Genomic DNA, 23121 nt, shown 5'->3' with positions numbered 1-23121 from the left:
AAAGAATGATCGAAATTTGAGCAACGTCATGCAGAAAAATGTGGTTATTGGTTAATATACTTGTTTGTCCACAAGCATAAATAGAGGTAAGCGTTAAGTGTCCTTTTCGGGAGACGTAACACATTCAACAGCTGAGTTGACTTTCTTTAGCCTTTTCTAGGGTTTGTGGGTTCATTGCATTATCCCAATATCATCTAATTTCATCTCATTATTCTCTTCTTTTTTGTTCTTGTGACTATCATCATCTTTTGATGTTACTCTCACCACTGTTTTAAACCCTTTTTTTGGTTTGCAATTAAAAATATCGATATTCACGTGGTATTCTAAAGTTATATATATTTTGGCATCATTTTATAAAAAAAGTTATTTTAATAAGGGCTTTACATGTTTTCAGTATCATAAACAGAACCAACCATTTTAGTCATGGTCAGTATCATTGTAATGGTCATCATCATCACCATCACGACCATTTTCTATATGGAACAAAAACGTTTCCACCACATAAACTTGACCGTTTATAAAATGGAAACTAGCCTTCTCCCATCTTCTCATATCGAAACCCATTTCCATCGCCCTTAAACGGAAAAGGAGTAATTAACTATCATAGATTAATTACTCATCAAAAACCATAATATGCCTCTAAGGATCAATCCCCTATCTCTCCTCTTCCTCACACTCCTCATTGTTTGCTCTTCATCATTTGGTAATATATTCATATTCCATCTTTGTCAAATTTTAATCTGGATAAAGGGATTCTCACCTTGAAGCCCAACATTATCTCTCTTCTCCATAGTTAAATCGGGTGCTTCACCTTGAAGTCTACCATGCATCCATCACAATTAATAATATTTGTGGTGCCACACCAAAGAATATTATTTCCATTTCTTTCTCTGAAATAATAACACATGAAAATAAAAGAGTGTTTTTAATTATATAAATTATTTTTTTCGAAAGAATATACAACCCGCTGATACAAATTTTTTCTTTTACCTATAGTGGAAAGCTCTATTCAGCTCGGAAGTGCAAGGATGCATGAGAGATTTATGCTTTACAAGGTAATGTATTTTCTGTTTATATGTGGATGTTGTTTTGCGCCAAAATATTGATAATAACAATATCTGGTTTTGTAAAATAAAGAGTGAGGAGAACAAAGGGAAGAAGATCATGAGCCACAGGAAGTTGATGTTCCACTCGACAGCGGACTACGACGACGCAGGTCCCAACCCTAAGCACGACCCAAGAAGGAGGCCTGGTGGCAAGCCTTGAATCATTCAACTCTTTCTCTCTCTATATATATATATTTATATTTATATGTGTGTGTATTATCATTAGCACATGAACTAATATCTATATATATATATATATAATATATATGAATGTATGTATGTATCCTCCTTTTCTGACATTTTGTTTGAGGATGAGATCATCAGTGTACAATACCCTTCGGCCTTCGGAAACGCTTCGTGAAAGGAGGACTAGTGACAAGATATATTATATCAGTAATTAATATTTATAATCTTATTTTCTTAACATATCTATGTACTTCGTCATATCGGATATCAAATAAAGATTGTTATGGCTATTTTTGTTCAAACATAACTCGAGGAGTTTTATTTATTTTCTTGAAGAGGATTAAAAATGAACATTAGTTCCACCATCCATGCAACGACGACCAGTATAACCAAAAAAACTACATAATTTTATTGTCTTAAACTTTTAGCGCCTAGATCAATTGTTAAACTCGGATGTAGCTGATTAGTAAGATTCCTAGCCAGTTAGTTGAACGTTTTACTAAATAACAGACACTATTTAACTTAACTTAATCTGATTACATTAGGAATAATAGTCTGTAAAATATTGTAGTAGCAACTTAATCCAAATGTTAGAATCTAATTTCTTATAGTATTTTACGGAGTCTATCATTTCAACCTCAACATATAAACAGGGGCGGATCTAGAAAGGTTTTTTACTGGAGGTATATATATAACATGCATATGTATTTGGTTTTTTATTGGGGGCATATATAACATTTTTATTGGTGGTGACAACTGATAAGAGCTCAAACTCAAGAAATTAGCAAAGGAAATCAATTATTTATTGGTGGTAGCTGCCCCCACGGATTCGCCACTGCATATAAACACAAAACACAATCCCGAGAACGTTGTCAAAGAAAATGTTTTTATAAATATACATGTAGAGACAACATATAGCAAAAGCGCATCTGGTGTAGTGGAATCATAGTACCCTCCCACGGTACTGACCAGGGTTCGATTCCCTGGATGCGCATTTTTGTTTTATATACCTTTTATGCATTTACCCTTTTAGTTTTATAATTTATTTTTTTTTGCCATCGGAAGTTGCAATCGTTCCTCATTTGTGTAGTATATGTCAAAGCGTAGAAACCAGAAAGTGACATTAGCTTTTGGTTCGGCTGCTTAAAGGAAAAGACATACACATGATCTACACATTAATCTGTGTATGTAAATCATCGAGGAACAGAGAAAAGCCTTCGTTTGGTTACAGAATTTACAGGGATGATAAAAATTATACAACCTCTTTACTCTCCTGGGTACTTATCCTTTGAACCTTTACTTACTTCGTTCATACATTCTTTGTGTCAAATCTCAAATTCTTACATCGTATAAATACATCAAAACCAAGCCTTGTCTCTTCTCTATCTGCAACCCAACACGAGTCTTCCTTCTTCGTTTATTGACTCGTTCCTACAAATTTTCTGAAGGTCTATGTAACCAATGATTGTGTCCTCAAAGACCACATCCTCCAGATTTGCCTCATCAAATGTCGAACCTGATAACACAGTGTTCTTGAAAACCGCTCCTTTCAGATCAGATTTCCCGAAATTCACCCGATCAATAACAGCGTTCGAGAAATTCACCCCTGCAATATCAAAGCAAAGCATTAAACATTTCGGTTCCAAAATGCTTTTTGCATAAGACTGATGTTAGTTACCCTTGAAGCTTGCTCCTACGGCATAAGCTTTTGACATAACGACTTCAGTCATATCGGCGCCATCAAACTTGGCCCCTGACATCAAAGCTGCAGAGAGTGTCTTTCCTTTGAGATTAGATTGATCGTTTGTGTAGTCGCAGAACCTAAGATCTAGTGGTTTGTCATAGACTCCATTTGCTTGACCTATCGTGTTACCAACAAACGCTTGTTCACACCGGTTTGGATCTGTTGAAAGCGGTGGAAGTCTCTGAAACAAAACCATTGTTTCAGTTCTTGAAACTTTAAAACACATTTTATCTATAACCCTCTTAATCAATCCGTAAGCTTTACAATTGGTTTCACTCCATAATCACTATGTAGAAAAACGAAATTCCAATGACAATGCACATTCTTAACACTAAGAAAAGGATCATTCACACAAAGGTTTATAGCTTAAGTGAGACATTTACTAACATGATAATCCAAGTTCTCATACATACAGTCATACACTAACCATAAAAGAGAAGAACAAATGATGTCACTGACCTGATTAGCAGCAATTACAGGAGAAGCCATTGTAAGAGTGCAAGCAGAGAGAACGGCGCAAGCGATACATCCAAGCTCTTTCACAGGGAACAAACTCTTCTTGAATCCTTGGCCATCGTCTCTGTTTTCTCTAGCTGAGACCACAATGCAAACCGGAAGAAGAAGAAAAAGATCATTCACATTCACTGCTTTGGCTTCCATAAAAGCACGACTTTTGACATAACTATATCGGTGGCTATAAATAAACATCACAAGAGCTATCTAAGAATCTTCCCTCACTGACAATGAGAATCAAATCATGGAATGCTTTCTAGCAAATTCTGGGTCAGAGACCAAAGATAAACCCACACACTCAGATGATTTCAGTATCCGATTAAGCTACAGATACATTGAACTAGTGAAATTTCTGGAAATCCGAAGAATCGCTAAACCTAGAAGCAGCAGAAACATATGAAAGAAAGCACAATCAAATGCAGCGGAAAGCTAAGGCATACTTACCGGAGCAATGTACAGTTACGAAAGATCTTGGATCCTTGAAGTCGGAGCGGCGGATTCTCCCGGAGAAATACGGTGTAGAGAGATGATTCCTGGTGAACTGAACAGGAAGCGAAGCCATGGCTGTTGAGATTTTGAGCTTTTGCCATCTCCGAACTCCTGACAACCGTAGAGTTATCATTTCGTTATGGATCATGCCTATGACGTGGCATGACAGATCAGATTGAGGCCCATAACGATTTAGGCCGGATGTAAATTGGGCCGATAGCTTTTCGGTCCATTCATTTTTTTTTCGGTTTTCCATTTAATATCAAGAAGCCAGTAAAAATTTTAAATTGTCTTTTATTTTCAGAAATTTTCTTAAAAGTACATAAATATAATTTTGAATTTTATATATAAATAAATAAAGATAGATATTAAAAAAAATAGAAAGTGAAACCATAGGTATACAGAAATAAATCTCATATGATCGATCTAGGCGTTGAAGGTTTGTGTGATGCACATTTAAATCTTGAGCCACGAAAAATAAATGCCAGTTGATCGAAGCCAGAATATTCTTCATACCGCATCATCTTGATAAATCCTCGATAACAAACCTTAGCTCGATATAACCTTTAAAGAAGAGCGAAGAATTGCCTTACATATAGAAGAAATAGCAAGCACTCGAGAAAGTCGATTAAAAGCTTCCAGAATTAACAATTTTATAAACATATAAAAAAGTCGATTAAAACATTCAAAAATACTAACCAAACAAAATTAAATCTAAAGAAGTAGAAAGTTAATAACAAACAAAATTTTTAGTTTATCGAGAAAGTAAATATAATTTTAATCGGAAATTTACACTTAAACACTTCTCTCTCTCAAAGATGAAAGTAAGAGAGGAGAGAGCATAATCTATAAGTAAATACTTAAAACTATGATATGTTATTTTTAATACATATATAAATTAATTAAAAATTATTATTTATTACTATGAGTGTTGTTTTTTGGTCTTTAATTTAATTATTTAAATTAAAATAAAAAACAGTAAAAGTATAATTAAGTAAACTATTTTAGTTATGTTTGTGTATTTCTATAATTTTCAATTTTATATTATTAATAAATTTAATAAAAATCTGAATAACTAAAAATTCTATAGGTGATTTTTCTCAAAAGTAGTCAAAATCTAGTAATTATATGATGATTGATATCAAAATATTGATGGAAAAATTACATATAAATCTTATTAGGCGGACAAAGTAACGTAAAAATATACATTTTTTCACCAATACTGCCACGATAGTCTTCACATTTGCCCTTTGAACCTGGTCTAAAAACACTGCATTGTTGTTCACAATGATGGCAGTCATCAAGCATAGCCGTCTTGCATCCCATATTCTGCTCAACTAAGGCAAACATCACAAGGAAGATGATGAGTGGGACAACAAGCGAAGAAGTTGCTCTGGCCATTGTTTTCCCCTTCTCTTGAATTGAAGGATTAGTTTATCTGTTTGATTATTTGATTTTGATAAAATCAGAGAAAAATACAATGTGACACTAAATACAAGCTCATCAAACATATAGTTTAAAGTTTTTAAATTTATAATTTTTTTAGAAGTCAATTTTTTTTTTCATTGTTTATGTAGTTAAGAAAAAGGTTTAAAAGTCTGATAATTGATTAATTTTATATCAAAAATTGTGCAGTGTTTCTAAATTAAGCAATTTCAAAATTATATTCATATACTTTTAAGAATTATGCAATACTAAGGGACAGTCAACTTAACCTTTCTTAATAGTTGCATTCATGGTGGTACTGCTCTATATAACATAAAAATAGCATGTTTGGGATACTCCAGCTTGACAATTTGTTTTAGGAGGAATAATCATATACTTATTATTCATATAATTCATAGTTTAATATGTTTGTTTTGATCAAAGATTATGTCAATAACAATATGAATCCAAATCCTAAAATTTAGAGCAGTTCGGTCATTTTTATTATATGGTATCTAGAGTATTTTAGCTAGTTCACCAATTAAATAAAAAATCACACCTTCAATGTTCATGTGCACATCTTCTCTATCGACTCTCTATGAAAACATGCTAGTGAGTAGCACGGGTTACCATTGAATTATATATTCTTATTGTTTACTTTCTCGATTATTAATTTTATGGTTGGCTTGGTTATATATTCTTAATGTGTATTAAAAGTGGTTTTTTATGGATTTATCTTTGTATTTTTATGCTTTAAATTATATCTATTTATTTTTTAGAATATTAATTATTTTTAGAAAAATTGGTTGTTCATTTCTCTGTAGAATATTTTATTATTATATATATATATCACTTATAAAGTTTTATTTTTATTTATATATGTTCATTTATAATTGCTTTAAATGATTAAAAAATTAATATACAATATTCCCTCCACGATTTTGTGGGTATTCGGGACTTAGTAGTCTACATAATGTGATTGTTTAAAAAAATATTAACTTATCGAAATATATTAATTTTCAGTTGAGATCAGGAAAAAATATATAAATAAATTTATCATATCAATTTAAATAGGTTGCTGTATACAAAAATTTACAACTACAAAGCCCCGGAGCCACTATGTGACGGTGGAGGGTTCTTACAATCAATTGATTTCTCTCTAATCAAATCTAAAACGTAAGCTAATAAACTCATCTACACGTTAGAATCAAATTACACCGAATTAACGAATGGAAACTTTCACTACCGTTAGATTTTTTTCTTTTTCATAACCCCCCACAAAAGGATCAAAGGAGGATCTTTATTTGTGGAAGGTAACATCAACGTCTTTCTCCTTCAGCCACTACTTTCCATGATCACTTGCCTCTTTGTTGGACCCCACAATCGCCTGTCAAATTTTCAGACAAAACCGTACTCTTTTGAAACGATCTCCAACCGCCACTTACTGCCAAAACAAGAAACATCTGTTCCATATCATCTCCTGCGTCTACATCAAACCCAAGAGAGATCTCCCACTGACCCTTCTCCAAAGATTTCTACAGGATCATGATCTGGACGACTTCAACACATTCTTGAATCTCCTTTTTGACTCTTGAACAATAGCATAAATCTGAGAATGGATCTTGGTTTTTTGGAGCCCACCATCAGCTTTAAGACCTGCCAAGAAGCATGTGCTTGTGCCTAGCAAGAAAGGAACAATGGCATCTGATTTTGTTTTCCAAAAGAAACCGATTTTCAAGTTGTGGTCACTGGCAAGCCGTAGTTCTGAAATGTTCTGATCCGTCCGTCCCAACCACCTGTGACAATGACCATACCCCAAGCAAGAGAGCTAGTTGCTCTCTGGTAAGAGGACTTGAGAAACTTGTAATGAGATGCATTCATTGCGGATGTAGATAGAGGATTTACGGGTAGGTTCTCCTCTGGCCATGTCGCGTTTCCTTTGGAAATCGATCCAGGGACAAATCCTTCGCTGAGAGATAAAAAAGAGGGAGAAGAAAACGGGAGAGTTGTGTTATGATCTGAGAATCCACACCAGGTTGTTGCAACGGATGCATTGGTGGAGAAACGTTCAAAAGATCGAATCTTTTTGGTTTGGGAAGAAGAATCCGATTCTTCCCCATTGCTCCATATATATACATTGGAGTCTTCACAAGCTGAAACAATGTGCTTTCCATCAAACGAGAGAGACGCAGATGTGAGTCTTCTCGTCTTGCAAACGCCTGAAGATTAACCAACACAGAGACAAGCTTAGCTTAGGATTAATCATAGAGATATACAAAAGAAAGTGAAAGTTTAAAGGTACATAAGAAGCAACATACCTTTGTATTTTTTGACGACATTGTTGCCTTGAAGAATTCTGACTTTGGAATCCGCAGAAACAACCAGGACTTTGCTCGGGTCTTGTGGTAAAAACTGGAAATAAAAACATGCATGTCGACTTGTTAACATGTCACATTGTCAAGAGAAGTAAACAAAGACCAGGGAAAATAAAAAGAGATTAGTACCTGAAAACCAGTAATCCGTTTATTTGAAGACTTCTTCTTGTTGTGCATATGTATCTGAGAGTCTAGTTCTAAATATTCTCCAGCTATGTTAAAGAATCTGCAACTTCCAGTCAGAGAACCGATGATTCCTCCCTGTCCATCCGGGCGATAACACACTGCGGATATAATGTCTTTGAGATCGGCCCAATCAACAACGTTGCAACCAGAAATGTTCCAAATCCGAACTTTTCCATCAATTGAACCACTCATGAAGTAATTCTCGTTTACAGGGTTGAACTGAACAGAGGTTACTGCAAAAAAAACGAAAGTTGCAGGCAACAGAGGTAATGTCAGATCAATGTAGTAACTGAAATAACAAAAAGTAATCACCAAGAAGTAGAAGAAGAAGATGCATACCATAACTATTGTGAGGGAAAACTCCAAGACAATCGTTGCTACCAACTTTCCATAGCCGAACAGTTTTATCCATTGACGCTGAGAGAAGATACTACACCAAGAAATTACATAGCAAATGCCTCAGTTTTTTTTACTTCCATTGATTTTAAGCAATGCTTGCAAGTTAATAAGTAAATGAAATGCAATAGATTTCGAAAGCTTACATTATCCTTTGACCAAGAGATGTCCAAGACTTCACATGTGTGGCCACGGAATTCATACAACGATGTTTCCATTATCCGGAAAACTTTAGAAGGGAAGACGACGCAGGCTGAATCAGATGTTTTCTTAAAACTCTCTGTCGTCATGTTTGGTTTCTCCTTATCCGACAAAACTGGTTTCAACTGGGAAAGATCATTTACCTCAAAGTACATACAGGAAGAGTTTATCTCGTTAAAGCAATCCCTCCTTCGTAGTCTTGATCGTTTATCCTCCATGACTTTCCACACGCGCACAACCCCATCTTCACCAGAGCTTGCAAGATACTTCCCATCTCCACTAAATTTCATGGCCAAGATGGAACCATTGTGTGCTTTAATGTCTTGGCTCTGATAAAGAGCTGAAAGCTCCTTTGCCTGTTTCTTACAATGCTTGACCTTAACTCTGGACATCACATCACCATATCCAGAAGAAGCTCTGATTCTACCACCAGACTCGATCTTTGAATCCGCTTTACATCCCAAAGACCGCAGCCTCGTTAACCATCCCTTCTTGAAACTCGTGATTAGACCTGTGACATTGCTCTGCTTCTCTGTTTCTCTAACCTGGCAACACCTGGAGTTTGAACATGATGCCGTTGAAGAGCTTCGCCTTCTCGTTACATCGCATCCACCAACATTTTTGTCCACTCTCAGAGACAATTCCTCGGAAACTTCCACGTCCAAGCTTGAACTAGAGGAAGATACCTGACTAGAAGAGCTGCTGAATCCACCAGATCTCTGCTCAGCTTCAATGCAATTCTCTTGAGCTCCAGATTCAACATCCGAATTCTTCGATTGAGCAAGATCTTCTTCGAGTCCCATCCACTCCAAGAACTTCCTCCGCCGCTCCACCACACTTCCAGGTGAATCATTCCATAGATTAAAATCGAAACCACTTGGATTTGATGACACCATCTCTTCCTTGGCATCGAAGAATTGCAAATCTTCCTCTTGAGACAAGTAATCCATTATTCCTTGAGCTTTTTTTTTCTTTTCAATCCATGAAACCCAACTCAAAGAACAATGCTTTTTTGTTTTCTCAAAAGAGGAATTTCCCCAACTGCCAGTTTTGCTTCCAACCAAGCAACCTACAATGGCTTTTATATATAAAAAATTTAGAAAAAAATAAAAAATTGAAGATGATTATAAAATAAGTAATCACAGAGTCCGAGAAACCAGTTTAAAACAAATCAAGAGTTAAACATCAATCTCAATCCAAAACCCATTGAATCTAGTCCCTCTCTCTCTCCCTCTCAGGCATTTCCACAAACAACTTATGTGGTCGATCAATGTGTAAGCAAGGACCCAAGACCCATCAAAAGATAAAAAAAGGGTTTTTTCAGCACACAGAGAAGCTGAATTAGTATTAGAAAGTGAAAGATCTCATTTTTAGATCCTAAGAAACAAATCCACAACATGAAATGCGTCAGCACAAGCATCACCAATTAAAGGAAATAAAAATTAAAAATTGCATACATGGGTTGGTTCGTGGTTTCTTCGAAATTGGAACAAACACATCCCGAAGAAGTAGCAGTGGTAGAGAGTCTACACACACAGACCATTCAAATGAACCATATGAAATCTCTCTATCTCTCTATCGTGAAGAGACCAAACCAGAGAGAGAATTAAAAATGAAACAAGAGAGGAATTATTATTTAATTTTCTTTAAAAAAATGGAAGGATCAAAGGTTTTATTGAAATCCGTGAAGAAAGAGACAATAGGGAAGAAGATGGATTGTCCGAAGGGAATAGAGTTTTTGGAAGAGAAGCACGAATCTTTGTGTGACCGTTTGCTTTGCCTTATTTAACCACTCTGTCTTTATTGAATTTGTTTCCTAATTTATTCGGTAATTAATCTACTAACCACACGAGCATATTTACCATTCATTGTCATAATCATTTTTGATCCCTTTTTTTTTATTTGCTCCTCGTGCTCTTTCTGTAATAAAAATCAGTCATAAATTAATAATTTGGTGAAGAGGACTAATCATTATATGTGAGTTGGGTTTTGTTTTCCCCTGAAATCAATGTTTTTAAACCCGTCTCGAATAACGACTTGGAGTGTTCTTCGGGTTGCCGGATCACTGGATTAACCTGGATCAATCCGGATCAACCGCAGATTAATTAAGTATATATATTTGTTATGTTTTTTAATAAATTTTATCACTTTTGTTACATTTTTTTTTGTTGTGTAAAAAAATACAAATTTTACTAAAAAGTTTTGTCACTAAATCGCATTAATTATCATATATCTTTTTTCTGTATATTTTTTTTTTCAATAAAATTTAAATAAAATATACACTAAATATAGTGATTATATTAACTATATTTTTGAACATTTATAATTATATATTTTATTATATATTCTTTTTCTTTCTATTTATTTTCTTTTTTAAACAGTTAATTTTTTACTAGAAAATTTGATATTATAAAACTTACAATTGTATAGTGGTGAGAGAGTAACAAATCATTCAATAAAATATAGAAAAACAAACTGTTATTACTACTAAAAACATTAAAATAAAAAATCCAAAAATAATGTAGAAAATTCTAGCAATATTTTTTGATTTTGCTACCGACTCGTTTTCTTCATCTTCTGTTACTCTAAGTGTTTTGCATCTTGTTTTAATTTTGTTTTTCAAAACTATATATATTATTTTAAAAAAATATCATATATTCAGAAAAAAAGTTATAAAATTATTAATTTTTTTCTAAACCAGAAACCCATCTGGGTCAGGTATTTGCCGGTTCACCGGGTTTAAGCGAGTTTTTCTGAATTTAAGCGGTTTAATAGCATTTCGGGTTTTCAACAAAAATCAAATCGGAAATCTTGTCGGGTTGCGGTTTAACCGGTTGAACCGTCCGGTCCGGTCCGAGTCTGAAAACATTGCCTGAAATGAGGTTTAAATGTGAGTTGGTTTCTTTCTTTTCATTCACAGTTGAGTTACGACAAATTTTGAGAGTTATATGCAACTATATATATATTAATCAACCCGATCAATTTTAAAAATTTAATAGAGAGATTCAAAAATATTATGAAATGACTATCATAATTAGATTTCGTTTTGATGTTTTACTCTTATATTTCTTTAACTAATTATTCCTTTGTCGAAAGCATTATGTATCTGCATATGATTTTCTTTAGATGGTTACTACCGGCAAGGACTATCGAGGGAATACTAGTACTCTCATACTCATCATCAAAATAGATTCTTTAATTATATCCATCAGATGAACAAAAGAATTTAAAATTACATCCATCAATCTGCTGTTCAATGTAAACAAAACAAAAAATAATACATCCATCAATCTCGTCTTTCTTCTGATTATTTACTTTCAATCAATAATTATATTCGTTATGCGTTAATTTTGTATTTTTAAAATATTTGTGGTACATGCTTTGTTGGAGCCCACATATCTGCATGATGACTACGCGGCATGTTCCCCATTCGCTTTGCCTTTGATCAGATTCGAACTATAATCCTTTGATCTCTATTATCTGTCACATTAACAACTTAATTTCCAGTTGTTTGATACCTTAATTATTCGTTTTATAATAAATAGTGGTCTTTTTACTTCCTTTTTGTTTTTTTATTTGCCTCTTAATTACTACTCTGTGATAATTTGGCAGCAAACATGGAATATTTGTTACTCTTTAAGTCATAATCATAGAAATTTGGATTAAAATACATGGTATGATTTTTTTAGTTACACGTTCCGTTAATAATATCAGATATCAAAGTTGGAGAAATCAGTAATGGTTGATATAAATTCTAACTGAAAAGAGTTCTGGTCCCGGATTAAAATCGTAAGTTATAATTAAAATTTATCCAGTTCGACTTGGATTGATGTAAAATTACTTTTACTCTTGAAATGGTTTTCCCATAACAATCCACCGATAAAGAGTTTATATCATAAGTAAATGTTTCTGTCTAAAAGGCAAAAGCATACAACATTTAAAATGGTCCAAATAGAAACAAGTCCAACAAAATTAAAACGAGTTGTACTATATATTAACAAAACATATTTAGCTTTTAAATAAGATATATCATATCAACATAATTTGCTACTTAAGGCCGTCATGGCTGAGCAAAGTCTGTCTTCCTGTTTAAGCAAAAGCAAACAAGTAGACATTAATAAAGCATATTCCTAATAAATAATGTACTGATAAAATACTGCATTTTGAAGAAGAAGAAAAATACTGCCTCTAGAGTTGCAAAGGCAGAGTACCTGGATTCAAGCAGGCTTGTATTGTAAAGAGAATATCTGTTGTCTGTATATTTTGTAATTATTTATTTCTTTGTGAATAATATCGGTTAAACAAAAGATCTTCAAGATTTCTTGATAGTAATGATGTTATCATACATGCATCATTATATCATAATAACTATGGGCAACTTGGTTTTCTCATCCTATTAATTTATCTTCATCCAAGATTCTTAACGGTGTTAGCTAATCTTTTTCGTTTATATTCATTTGAAATATCAAAGTAGAAACAAAAAAAGAAATGCAACAGTCGACGGGAATGGATATCCCCATAAACAATGTTGGCAAAAAAACAAATTTCCACGAAGACAAAACTCTATTGAAAAAAAAAAAACGGTAGCCAGCCCAGCAAAAAGGAAAACATACAAGTAAAGATCGATATCTAACATTACTAAAAGATAAAAGAAACATGATCTTAAAAGTCCAAATTGTTCTTGTACATATCGTTATAAATATTTGTTTTTAAACTTTCCAATTTATAATATTATTTTGTTGTGTCATCGGTCATCCACTACATATTTTGTGATAATTTTTCTAATTAAAATGAAATATAGATAATTAACTATTAACTGAACGTTGATTTATTATTGTACGTAAACAATTTGTATTCTTATTATGTAAATCGATCGCCTCCAGCATCTAAGGATGAGTGAATAGTCTAATAACCGTAAGCGCTGCTTTGTTCATTCTTCTACTTTTAATTTGTTTATGTCGTGTGTTCATTTTTGCTATAAATTTGTTTTGATAGCATGGGTGAATAGTCTAATTATTGGATTAAGAGTTCGGTATATAAGGATGATTTGATGGCTAACCTTTGATGTTAACTGATATATTTTATATTTCTCTTATATTAGGTTAGACTTGTTCATCATTTGATGAACTCTAGAGATTAGACATTTGCGAGAGTGTTTCATGAAATATTAATTTTAATTTTAAATATATTCCTTATCCTAACCAATCAAAATTTATGTTATGGTGATTAATGAATTAAATGGACTTACTTGTTAATGCTTCAAACTATTTTTCATTATATACTTAGTCACTTCATCTTTTTTTATAAAGAGTCTCGTTTTAAACTTTTTTTTTTAACATGTTTGTTACGTTTCCATTCCAGTATATAACTTTTCACACCTAATTCCTGTTTTATCCATCCCTTATTTAAAGATAATACCTTTGAATTAGAATCATTTATATTTAATAATTTGTTTATTAATTAGTGGTAAATTTATATAATTTATGAATTTTTTAACCTGCATGAAACCGTAAAAATAATTTTCTCTCTGAACAAGAGAGTAGTAACCAATCTCTAAATCTTTGTATAATATAATCCCATATTTACTATTGTGTGTTTATCCTGCATTTGCATTTTTTAATTTTCTATTGAAGTCATGGTCGTGAGAATCATGGTGAATGAGGTGGGCTTGTGATACTTATAAATCTCACTTTAATGTTACCGCTCTTTGATTTTTTAACTATTAAGCTTTCAATCACTGTATTCTTTGTGTTTTTTTTTTCTTTCTGTAGTATGCCTTATGTTTCTCAATGTTAGTTCAAAATTTTTACAACTGTATAACCAAAAGTGATGGTATGATATATAATTATATATATAATTATATAATTCTATGTATATATAAATTATCAAATTAATTATAAGCATCATATATTCATATCCATTGCCACAATTCAAACATTTCGATCTTTTTGTGGTTATTGATCAAAGCAAAATGTGAGTTTTTTTATCTCCATGTTACCAAACGAAGAAACATGTAAAAAAAAACGAAGAAACATGTTAGCCTAGCGACAGCCAATTTAAGAGAGTATTGGGTCGAAGTTAAAAAAAAAAAACACGAATCGTTCGTATCCAAGTAAAATACACTTGTCATTGTCAGTAATATGTAGCATCTATATATTGTGCTGATGTGGCTTGCCAGCTAGGTATGCTATATAAATAATTAATTCACTTCGCAAGACATTAAACTATAGATCAAAAAGCGCACGACCACCGAATTTATATTATAGTATTTATTATTATAGGATTTCTGTTGTTATGATATTATTATTATTTGCATATTGGTAATAGGAGTTAAAGAATCATTTTTTTTTTCAGAAGCTACGGTATGGTCACTTCATTGCTTTGGTTGTTGAAACGTTGATATTCCTCTTTCATGTTCATCAAACTCAGCCAGATTCTCCTAACCTTACCAGCTTCATTATTACCTCATCATAGTTCCGTCTAGACTTAGTTTCACATAATAATCCATTTTAAAATTTGTTTCTTTCGTTAGACAACGAAAATATGTTTACTTTAAGGTCATGGCTTATGATTTATTAACGTGAATAAATCACAAAGATATCATAGACTTGTTTCATTGAACTTGAAGTTTCCAATTTAAGTTGTCTTTCTATTTCTACGAAAATTTAACTGTTGTTCTGTTTGTCGATAATTAAATAAAATTTGTTATTATCCATGAAATTATTTAAAAAGATAGCGAAGTTTCTATGAATTCTTCAGTTTTCTTTTTGTTTTTTTCTTTGAGAAAAGAAAAATTGTTTGCAATGATTTGTATATAGAAAATTGATGAAAAAATGTTTGGTTTTCTCTAAATTTATAACAAAAATAATTAATAAAAAATTGCTAAATATAAGTAAGTTAGAATGTCAAATACTGTATCCCCAGTTAATAATTATTATTAATTCTCCAACGTTTACTTACCAAAATTTATATTGAATTTCACAGCTTACTACTCCTTAAAGTTTTTTCTTTCTTATTTGATTATGCAAACAAAATATGTTGTAAATCATATTCCTATTCACTTGTTAATAGATTCAAAAAAATATAGAGATATACTCTTCTGCTTTTTATTAGAAGCTAAAATAATGTTTTGATCAAAACCTATTACTTTTTTTTAATAAACCCTAATTTTGGCTCCACTTGCTGCTCATGCAAATTGATGGCCCTGATTAATACCCTTACAAAGTTTCCCTTTTAATCAATAAACTGAGATAATAGGGATACATTAGGTTTCGTATAAAAAATTCATTAAAAATATAAAATTAAACAAAAATTTTTAGACAATATTTTTTTATGAAATCGAAGAAGTAGTAATAATGCTGATACTCCTTATTTGTCAAAATAAGGTGTTTAATTAGTAATAGCAAAAAAATAGTTTCCTAAAAAAATTATCATTTAATGTATCAATCAAAGAAAAATCAACCAATTATGCAGAGATTATAGGGACTCTATGATACAATTGGTCAAAGACTCATACATCATTCAATTAAAATATAAAATTACATAAACATATGTAAACATCTTATATTTTTTTAAAAATATATCTATAAAATATGTACTATTTTGAAACGAAGGAAGTACATCTTTTATGGTATTAAAATGAGTATAAATGTAAAACGTATAACATTTTGATATTTTTGGGAAATTTTAGATGCGATGGTCAGGAAGTTTTTTTTTGTCAAAGTATATACAGTAGATAAACCTCCATTTTAGTGTTTAAATTGACATACAAAAATCGTAGTACATGATCTAAATACATACAGTATAAGTCTATCATCTATTCATAATAAAATAAAAAGAGTGAATAGTAATGCTGCATAACTGCGTTCAAAGTTGAAGATCTTATGAGTTGACATGGCTCAGAGTTCGTTATTAAAAATGCTTTAAACGAAATGAGTAAAGGGGTGATTAACCGTGATTCACTCTGCCGACATGATAACTAAAAATAATAAAATATATAAGTCATGCTTAATTATCTCGCCACCGCATTAGATTAATGATAGTAATATTGTTTATTTATAAACGAGGAAAATATTCTTGCCGATTAGAAACCCGAATATTCTAAATTATCTAGCGATAAACTAAAACAGATTCTCTGATTTTTAGTAACCTATTAAGTACATTATAATTTTAAGTAACCTTAGTAATGACAGTAATTTGTAAATTAGGATGCGCTGCTAGCCTGCTAGTTTATTAATTCATAGAGGCATATATTTGATAAAAGCCATACTAAATAATCAAAACTTCTTAAGTATATTACTTAAGATAAAAAAAAAAAGAAGAGATGTATCATAAAATAATTTAGATACATAGAGAAGCTCATGGGATCGGATATGCATAAAAAAGTGGTGTTATCTTACATGCAAATTGATCTTTTTTGTTGTTACTGTTGGATGATGAATTTTCCTAATTAAAATCAACTCCTACTAGTTCAAAAATAACAAATGTCAGAACGATAGAGTGGGATGTAGTCCGTTTACATTATCTACGTACATGTATACGTAGGCGCATACGTGTTGTGTTGTCTTTGCTCAGACGTGGTTAAAACTTACCGACGTGTTCACTTGCGATATTGACTAAAAACAAAAATAGCATTTCTCAAATGTGATTAAAAATTTAAAACTTATCGACGTGTTCACTTGATATTGACTAAAAGAAAATTACCATCTTAGTTTATATTGTATGGATACATACACATATATAATTTGGAGTTTGAAACCACGAGATAATACAATTACACAATATGGACCGCAGCATCCAGCCATACGTGAATAAAGATTAAAGATACGTATGCATTTTAGACTACGCGTATTTGGGTGTCGGTGTATGTGGTATATAGCGAAAGTTGACTTCGGAGTTAGGGAGTTGAACATGGAGATTCACTAGTTTCTAGGTTGATGATAGTTATGCCACACATCAATATCGATAGAAGACTAGAAGTTGTTAAACAGTAGATGTCAAAGAGGATAAAGCAATTAGGCCCAAAAAAAATATACTATTATTAAATAAATAAAATAGACTACCACGTTGACAAGTATGTGAAGAATTATTTAACCAAAAAAAAAGAATGTGAATAATTGGGTCAGCGGTTAGTTGACTCCCTATTTGATGGAACGCCTCAGAGTTCGAGACGCTTCATGCATGTGATTGTGGTTTGTTCGCGCATGTACAATTTATATATATATATATATATATATATAAGAAGGTTAAATCGTTATCGTTATATAATTATATCCTTGCTTCAAATCCTCATTGAACATCCCGAAGTAAACGTCGCACGTATACTAAATTACTAACCATGCATGCTTGTAAAGTTGTAATTATGCATACGTGTGACTGTTTTGCTTTTTCTTTTCTGGATGAGAACACAATATATTTATTTAACCCATCATGGAACACGTTCATAAACAGATATATAAGTTAACCACGTAAACCTAAAACTGGGGGAAGATATTATATATATAATTAGAATACTAGATCAAACCAAATCAAATTAAGGATATACCAAAAAAATATGTGATAAATCAAACCAATTTTCAAAAATGTGATAAATCAAAGTAAAATACGTTAGAAGGTATTTTTATAATTCTAAATTTGGATATCTATTTTATTATAAACTTTAGTGCCAAATTTCGAATGGAAACAAAAATGCAGAAGAAACTATCATACAAATGCTGACCTCATAAAGGCACATCAACAGTGTTTTGTGGGTCTGCGACCAATCATATTTGTGTAGTATATTAGCTCTTATCATCATTATATATATAATAGATGATGGGTCTCTTTCGTGCTAAAGTTATATATCATAAAGAAGATAGAAATATATGTAATAGTTTCTTGGGAGGATATATCCGATAAAAGTAGACAGAAAAAGATTTTAAATATCTTATTCTTTATTCACCAGGGTTCATCAAAATTTTCCGTTAAGGAGAAGTTTATACCAAATAAAAATCTAATAGTTCTAGTAAAATTTGATGGTTTTGTTGTTGTTTGAGAATGTTTTTATCGAAATCGGTCCTTTGTTTATGGATATAAAGCGGCCTAAATCAAGGACATTTGAAGTGTTGAGCCACACTGAGTTATTTTGTCCGAGTTAGTTGTTGAAAGTTGACGAGCACTTGTGTTCGATGAGTGTCCTTAATTCTTCCACCGTTTTCTTTAGATTAAAAAGGTTGATTTTTGTTCTAGTATATGTAAGAAATATTTTTCCTATAATATGGTTTTATATTCATCCATTTTCTATCGGAATAATACTATTATTAAATGTAATTGGTGTCCAAATATATTGGAAATAAAGAAGTAATTCCTAAATATTTTTACTTTGATGGATGGTTGAGATTAAATCTATGAAAACTCTAATGAGAAATTATGTCTTCTTTCCACCTATAAATACTTTCCATCATATAGGGAAGACATAAAAAAAAACAACACATAAAAATTTTAGACAAGAGGAGAGAAATCTAATCATCTAGCTTAAGCATTTCATCTTCCATTTAAGAGTTCATCCAAAGAGAATCATTTTATCTTTGCAACTATGAATGTAGATAATTCTATAAACCTTCTTATGAATCTATTATGTGATCATTTAATTGTTTAAAAATCTTGGGGTTCATGTAAATTTTCACTTACAGTATATACGTATATATATTGTTAATTATCCTAAAATGATCTAACGAAGAAATGATGTTTGATCAAATATTCAACTAGCTTTAGAACAAGTAAGAACGCAAATATGCCGATTCAATGAATTTTTATTTTTGTTTTATATTTATAACTAGAAATCCTGCTCACTGACTACAATTTAATACTGTAGTATACTATATGGTTTCTAGTTCTTCTAACAACATTACAAATCCAGCACTTGACAATCCAAAACGTTAAAAAAATAGAAAGAGCCACGCAGTAGTAACCTTTGGTCAACACATTGAATAGATCGACTCCTTCCATTTCTGTTATTTTTTTTATATATAATGAGATTATTTTAATGGGCGCGCGATTTAGTGGCATATTGAATGATGTCATCATACTAAATTAAATACATGCTTGATGAGTTTACGCGACGGGATAATGAAAATTCTTAGGACCATTGTTGCTTTGAGTAGATGTATGAGTATATGACAATCTTGTACTTACAAATCTAGGGTAAATCTATTATACACCAAAATCAAGGTCACTCTTCTTTATATATATATATTTTTTTTTATTTACAGTCAAAATGTAAGAACAAAGTATCAAATTCCAAAACTCACAAAGTATTATAGTTTGACCCGTGTCCTTGGAGGTGAATAGCGTTTTAAACGATTAGCCCCAACTTATTTCGGTTTAGAATTTGACGTAAGTTTAATATTAATGTATAACTATTGATATCATCCAACTAATTAGGTTGACAAATTATTCTGAATAGGTTTTGGATTTGAATTGGTACATGTTTGAGATAATGAATCTTGTAAGAAGAAAATTTGATCTATGGACTATGGTTTTCTGTACTTCTTTGATATATATATATAGACCAATACCACCACATCGGGGCATGAGTACGTACGTATTCTTTCATTTTTTTGTATAATTACATTTATACCTAGAATACGTATGTATGACTAGGAGTAGTGGAAGTACATAAAAACCATTCTTTCTATATATCGTAAAAAAAAATATAAATTATTAGAGTTTTAGGGTATCCAACAACCAATCCAAATTAATTATATTTAAATTTACATAACTATTAAATTCAAATTCAATCCAGATATGACGTTTTTCAGCTGGAATGGATTGACCGCTTCTGCACTGCATTTTTAGTGAGCAACACAATATTGTAGAGTAGAATTTGAAATAAAAGTTTATCGATCTACTAATTGTCTAAGATGGAAAGTAAAGTAGGCTTAAATTGAAAATGTTAAGAAGTTATCGCATTGATGGAGGTTTTGGTTAGAATTCAAATTTAAAAGACAACATTACTCAATATTCAAGACACTCGGATAAGAAGTTTTTTCGCATTGATGAAAGTTAGATTTAAAATTCAAATTCTTAAGACATCACTCAAATTCCAACACTAACCAGACAAAAAAAAAATTAGATAGCTGTTGAAATTAAGGATATCAATGGAGAAAAAAAAAAGAAGGGAAAAGCCAGCTAGGGTTTGGTCCATGCATGAGCAGTGAAAAGAGTAAGTCGAAGGACCACGGTATTTTATGGACTTTGCTATGGTAGGAGTTAATTAGGACATACCTCGACTTAACAACTCAAGACAGATATATTCTGTACTTTGCTCTTTGTAATTTGAGCCTTCCCTTATTTGTGATTGTTCTCGAACCAAGCAACCTGCCTAATTTAAGAATTATTCAAGTTGATTTGTACGACATTTATGTAAACGATTTTGTTTTGAACTTTTTGCATACGAGCTTTTAGATCGGGTTTGATGTTTCATTTGCATTAAATATGTCTTACAAGTAACAAATAAGTGGTTTTGGTCCAATTTTCATCATGTAGTCGACATGAATGATCAATACCTTTTTAACGTTATTTTTATAGCATAGATTTTTGTATGCATGTTGTTTGCAAATAACAAGATTCGTCTCATCTTGATAAAGTTAGTTATGTTACTAGCAAAATTTGGTTATGAAAAATAAGAAGGTTAAATGTAACATTAGCTATAAAAATTAACCAACATCTCAACAACATTTCATCGAAAATCCGTTAAAATTTTCGATGGACTTATGTCTAATGGAAATTCCATCAGAATTAATTTTTGTTTTCTTTTAGTGGAACAAAGCTCACTTCTTTCATTTCATGATGAGACTTTGATTCGCTATCTAAGTTTGTCTAAACTTCTTTTAATATGATTAATTATAACTCTTAAGTTCTAGCTAATTAGGTTTAGCAATTCCTCACAACTATGTTCCTCTATAGCAAAATTGTTTTGGGTAATATATTTTTAAATTGAGCCAAAAATTAAGAAGTTGGAGCACTATTTCTCATCTCCATTTGAACCCACAGGACTATTCAATATCATTCATGATCTATTGAATATTGTTATCCTAATTAACTATAGATGATATGCACATGACTCGTCGTCAATGACGATTGAAATATAGTCATCAATGGTTAATTCCACCTGTAAAGCGAGAAAATGTAATTACTCTAATAAACAGACAACTGGTCGATAAAGAAAACGAGAAGAACAAAAGAAGATTTCATCTGACAATTATGATATTGGAACATTCTGTACGAGATATACTCTTAAACCCATCTAATCTCTTGATTTAAATTGTTGACATTGTCGAGCACAAAAAAAATACCTTCGTTGTAAATTTAAACAAACATTCTTTATGAGCATGTTTTTTTTTGTTGTTATTTAGAAAAGAAAAAGAATTCTCATATGATTTTTAAAAAATTAAAAAGGAAAAAAAGAGAGAGAAGTGGTCACATCTCTTATGGGCTGGACATTGGTCCTTTTCATTAAAACCCATTTTGGGGCCTTTATGAATTTAATGAGAGCAAAAAAAAAAGAGTAAATGCAGCCTGCGGAGAGGACCACCACTGTCACCGTGTGGGCACGATCTAGCTGGCCTATAAAGCTCTCCTCCCTCAATCTCAACATTATCGCAACAACTGTCTTTCTTTGATCATTTGTGGGTCCGACTTGATTATTTGTGGGCCAACATAAATTTTCACAGTACGAAAATATCAGAAAAGAAAGAAAAAAGCAAAAAGAAAAAAAAAGCAAAAAGAAAAAAAAGTCAATGTTTGTACTTTGGTTGGTTAATTTCAGCCTGTGACTTGTGGGGATAACATTTGAGATTCTTTTGCATAGTTTTTAAAAACTGATATCCAATGATTTATAAGAAATGATCTGAGCCATACAACTTATATATTTCTGGTTTAAGAGTATATAAGTCAGAGCCTTGTTCAATTTGAATCAGATTTGAATCATCTTTCTTTACAAGAAATGATATAGCAAAACGGCCCAGAGTTAAAATATAAGCTTATATATTAATGTCAGGCCCAACTAAAGCCCAACTGAAACCATCTGAATTCTTGTGTTGTTGATCTTGGCAACTAACCGGAAAAACGGTTCCTGATTGTTTGGCGCTAAGATTTGCAAACACACACACAGCCATGGCCGAATTATTTCGGGAAAATACAGATTTGAAAACAGATTACTTTTTGCTAGAATTTCTGTTGTATTTGAAAAGCAGTTTATGTTATGTTTTAATTTTTTTTTCAGTTTGTAATAGAGGTTCATAGATTTTATTTTATGTTGCTAAAGAAAAATACTGACAAGGTTGCGTTCTGTTTTATATTACAGGGCGATTCCTATAAAACACGTAAGACGTAACAATATGGAGAGCTACAACTTTTTCAAAACATAGGCCTGATTGGTAGATAAGATTTTTAAAAAAATATTTTTTTCGTTGATTTATTTCAAGACGATCTTTTCCTACTAAACTTTTGTTTTATATAT

The 23121-nt window shown here is 31.7% G+C and overlaps 3 protein-coding genes and 1 non-coding gene across 5 annotated transcripts; 2 read left to right on the top strand and 2 right to left on the bottom strand.

The window, feature by feature from the left end:
- The first annotated feature begins 562 nt into the window (after positions 1–562).
- LOC18016486 lies at positions 563–1579 on the top strand. The gene is made up of 3 exons (XM_006401636.2): positions 563–703; positions 997–1055; positions 1138–1579. The coding sequence occupies exons 1-3, from the start codon at positions 634–636 to the stop codon at positions 1264–1266; spliced, it is 258 nt and encodes an 85-aa protein (XP_006401699.1). The 5' UTR covers positions 563–633; the 3' UTR covers positions 1267–1579.
- Positions 1580–2215: 636 nt separating this feature from the next.
- Positions 2216–2286, top strand: TRNAG-CCC. Its single transcript has one exon. It is a non-coding gene; the product is annotated as a tRNA-Gly (tRNA).
- Positions 2287–2435: 149 nt separating this feature from the next.
- LOC18016485 (thylakoid lumenal 17.4 kDa protein, chloroplastic) lies at positions 2436–4144 on the bottom strand. Its single transcript, XM_006401635.2, has 4 exons — positions 3994–4144; positions 3496–3629; positions 2971–3217; positions 2436–2898 (listed from the first exon to the last, which is right to left on the bottom strand). The coding sequence occupies exons 1-4, from the start codon at positions 4109–4111 to the stop codon at positions 2675–2677; spliced, it is 723 nt and encodes a 240-aa protein (XP_006401698.1). The 5' UTR covers positions 4112–4144; the 3' UTR covers positions 2436–2674.
- Positions 4145–6505: 2361 nt separating this feature from the next.
- LOC18016484 (WD repeat-containing protein 44) lies at positions 6506–10367 on the bottom strand. 2 transcript variants are annotated; one of them, XM_006401634.2, is made up of 6 exons: positions 10079–10367; positions 8567–9699; positions 8364–8454; positions 7968–8257; positions 7782–7875; positions 6506–7682 (listed from the first exon to the last, which is right to left on the bottom strand). In XM_006401634.2, exons 2-6 carry the CDS (start codon positions 9569–9571, stop codon positions 7198–7200), a joined length of 1965 nt encoding a protein of 654 aa, XP_006401697.1. In that variant the 5' UTR covers positions 9572–9699; positions 10079–10367; the 3' UTR covers positions 6506–7197. The 2 variants fall into 2 exon arrangements, with proteins under 2 accessions (XP_006401697.1, XP_006401696.1); XM_006401633.2 differs by having other exon boundaries at positions 8567–9690.
- Positions 10368–23121: the final 12754 nt, after the last annotated feature.

Source organism: Eutrema salsugineum, unplaced genomic scaffold (genome assembly GCF_000478725.1).
Source record: "Eutrema salsugineum unplaced genomic scaffold, Eutsalg1_0 scaffold_2, whole genome shotgun sequence".
Classification (NCBI taxonomy): domain Eukaryota; kingdom Viridiplantae; phylum Streptophyta; class Magnoliopsida; order Brassicales; family Brassicaceae; genus Eutrema; species Eutrema salsugineum.
This window is presented reverse-complemented; position numbering and strand designations above follow the sequence as displayed.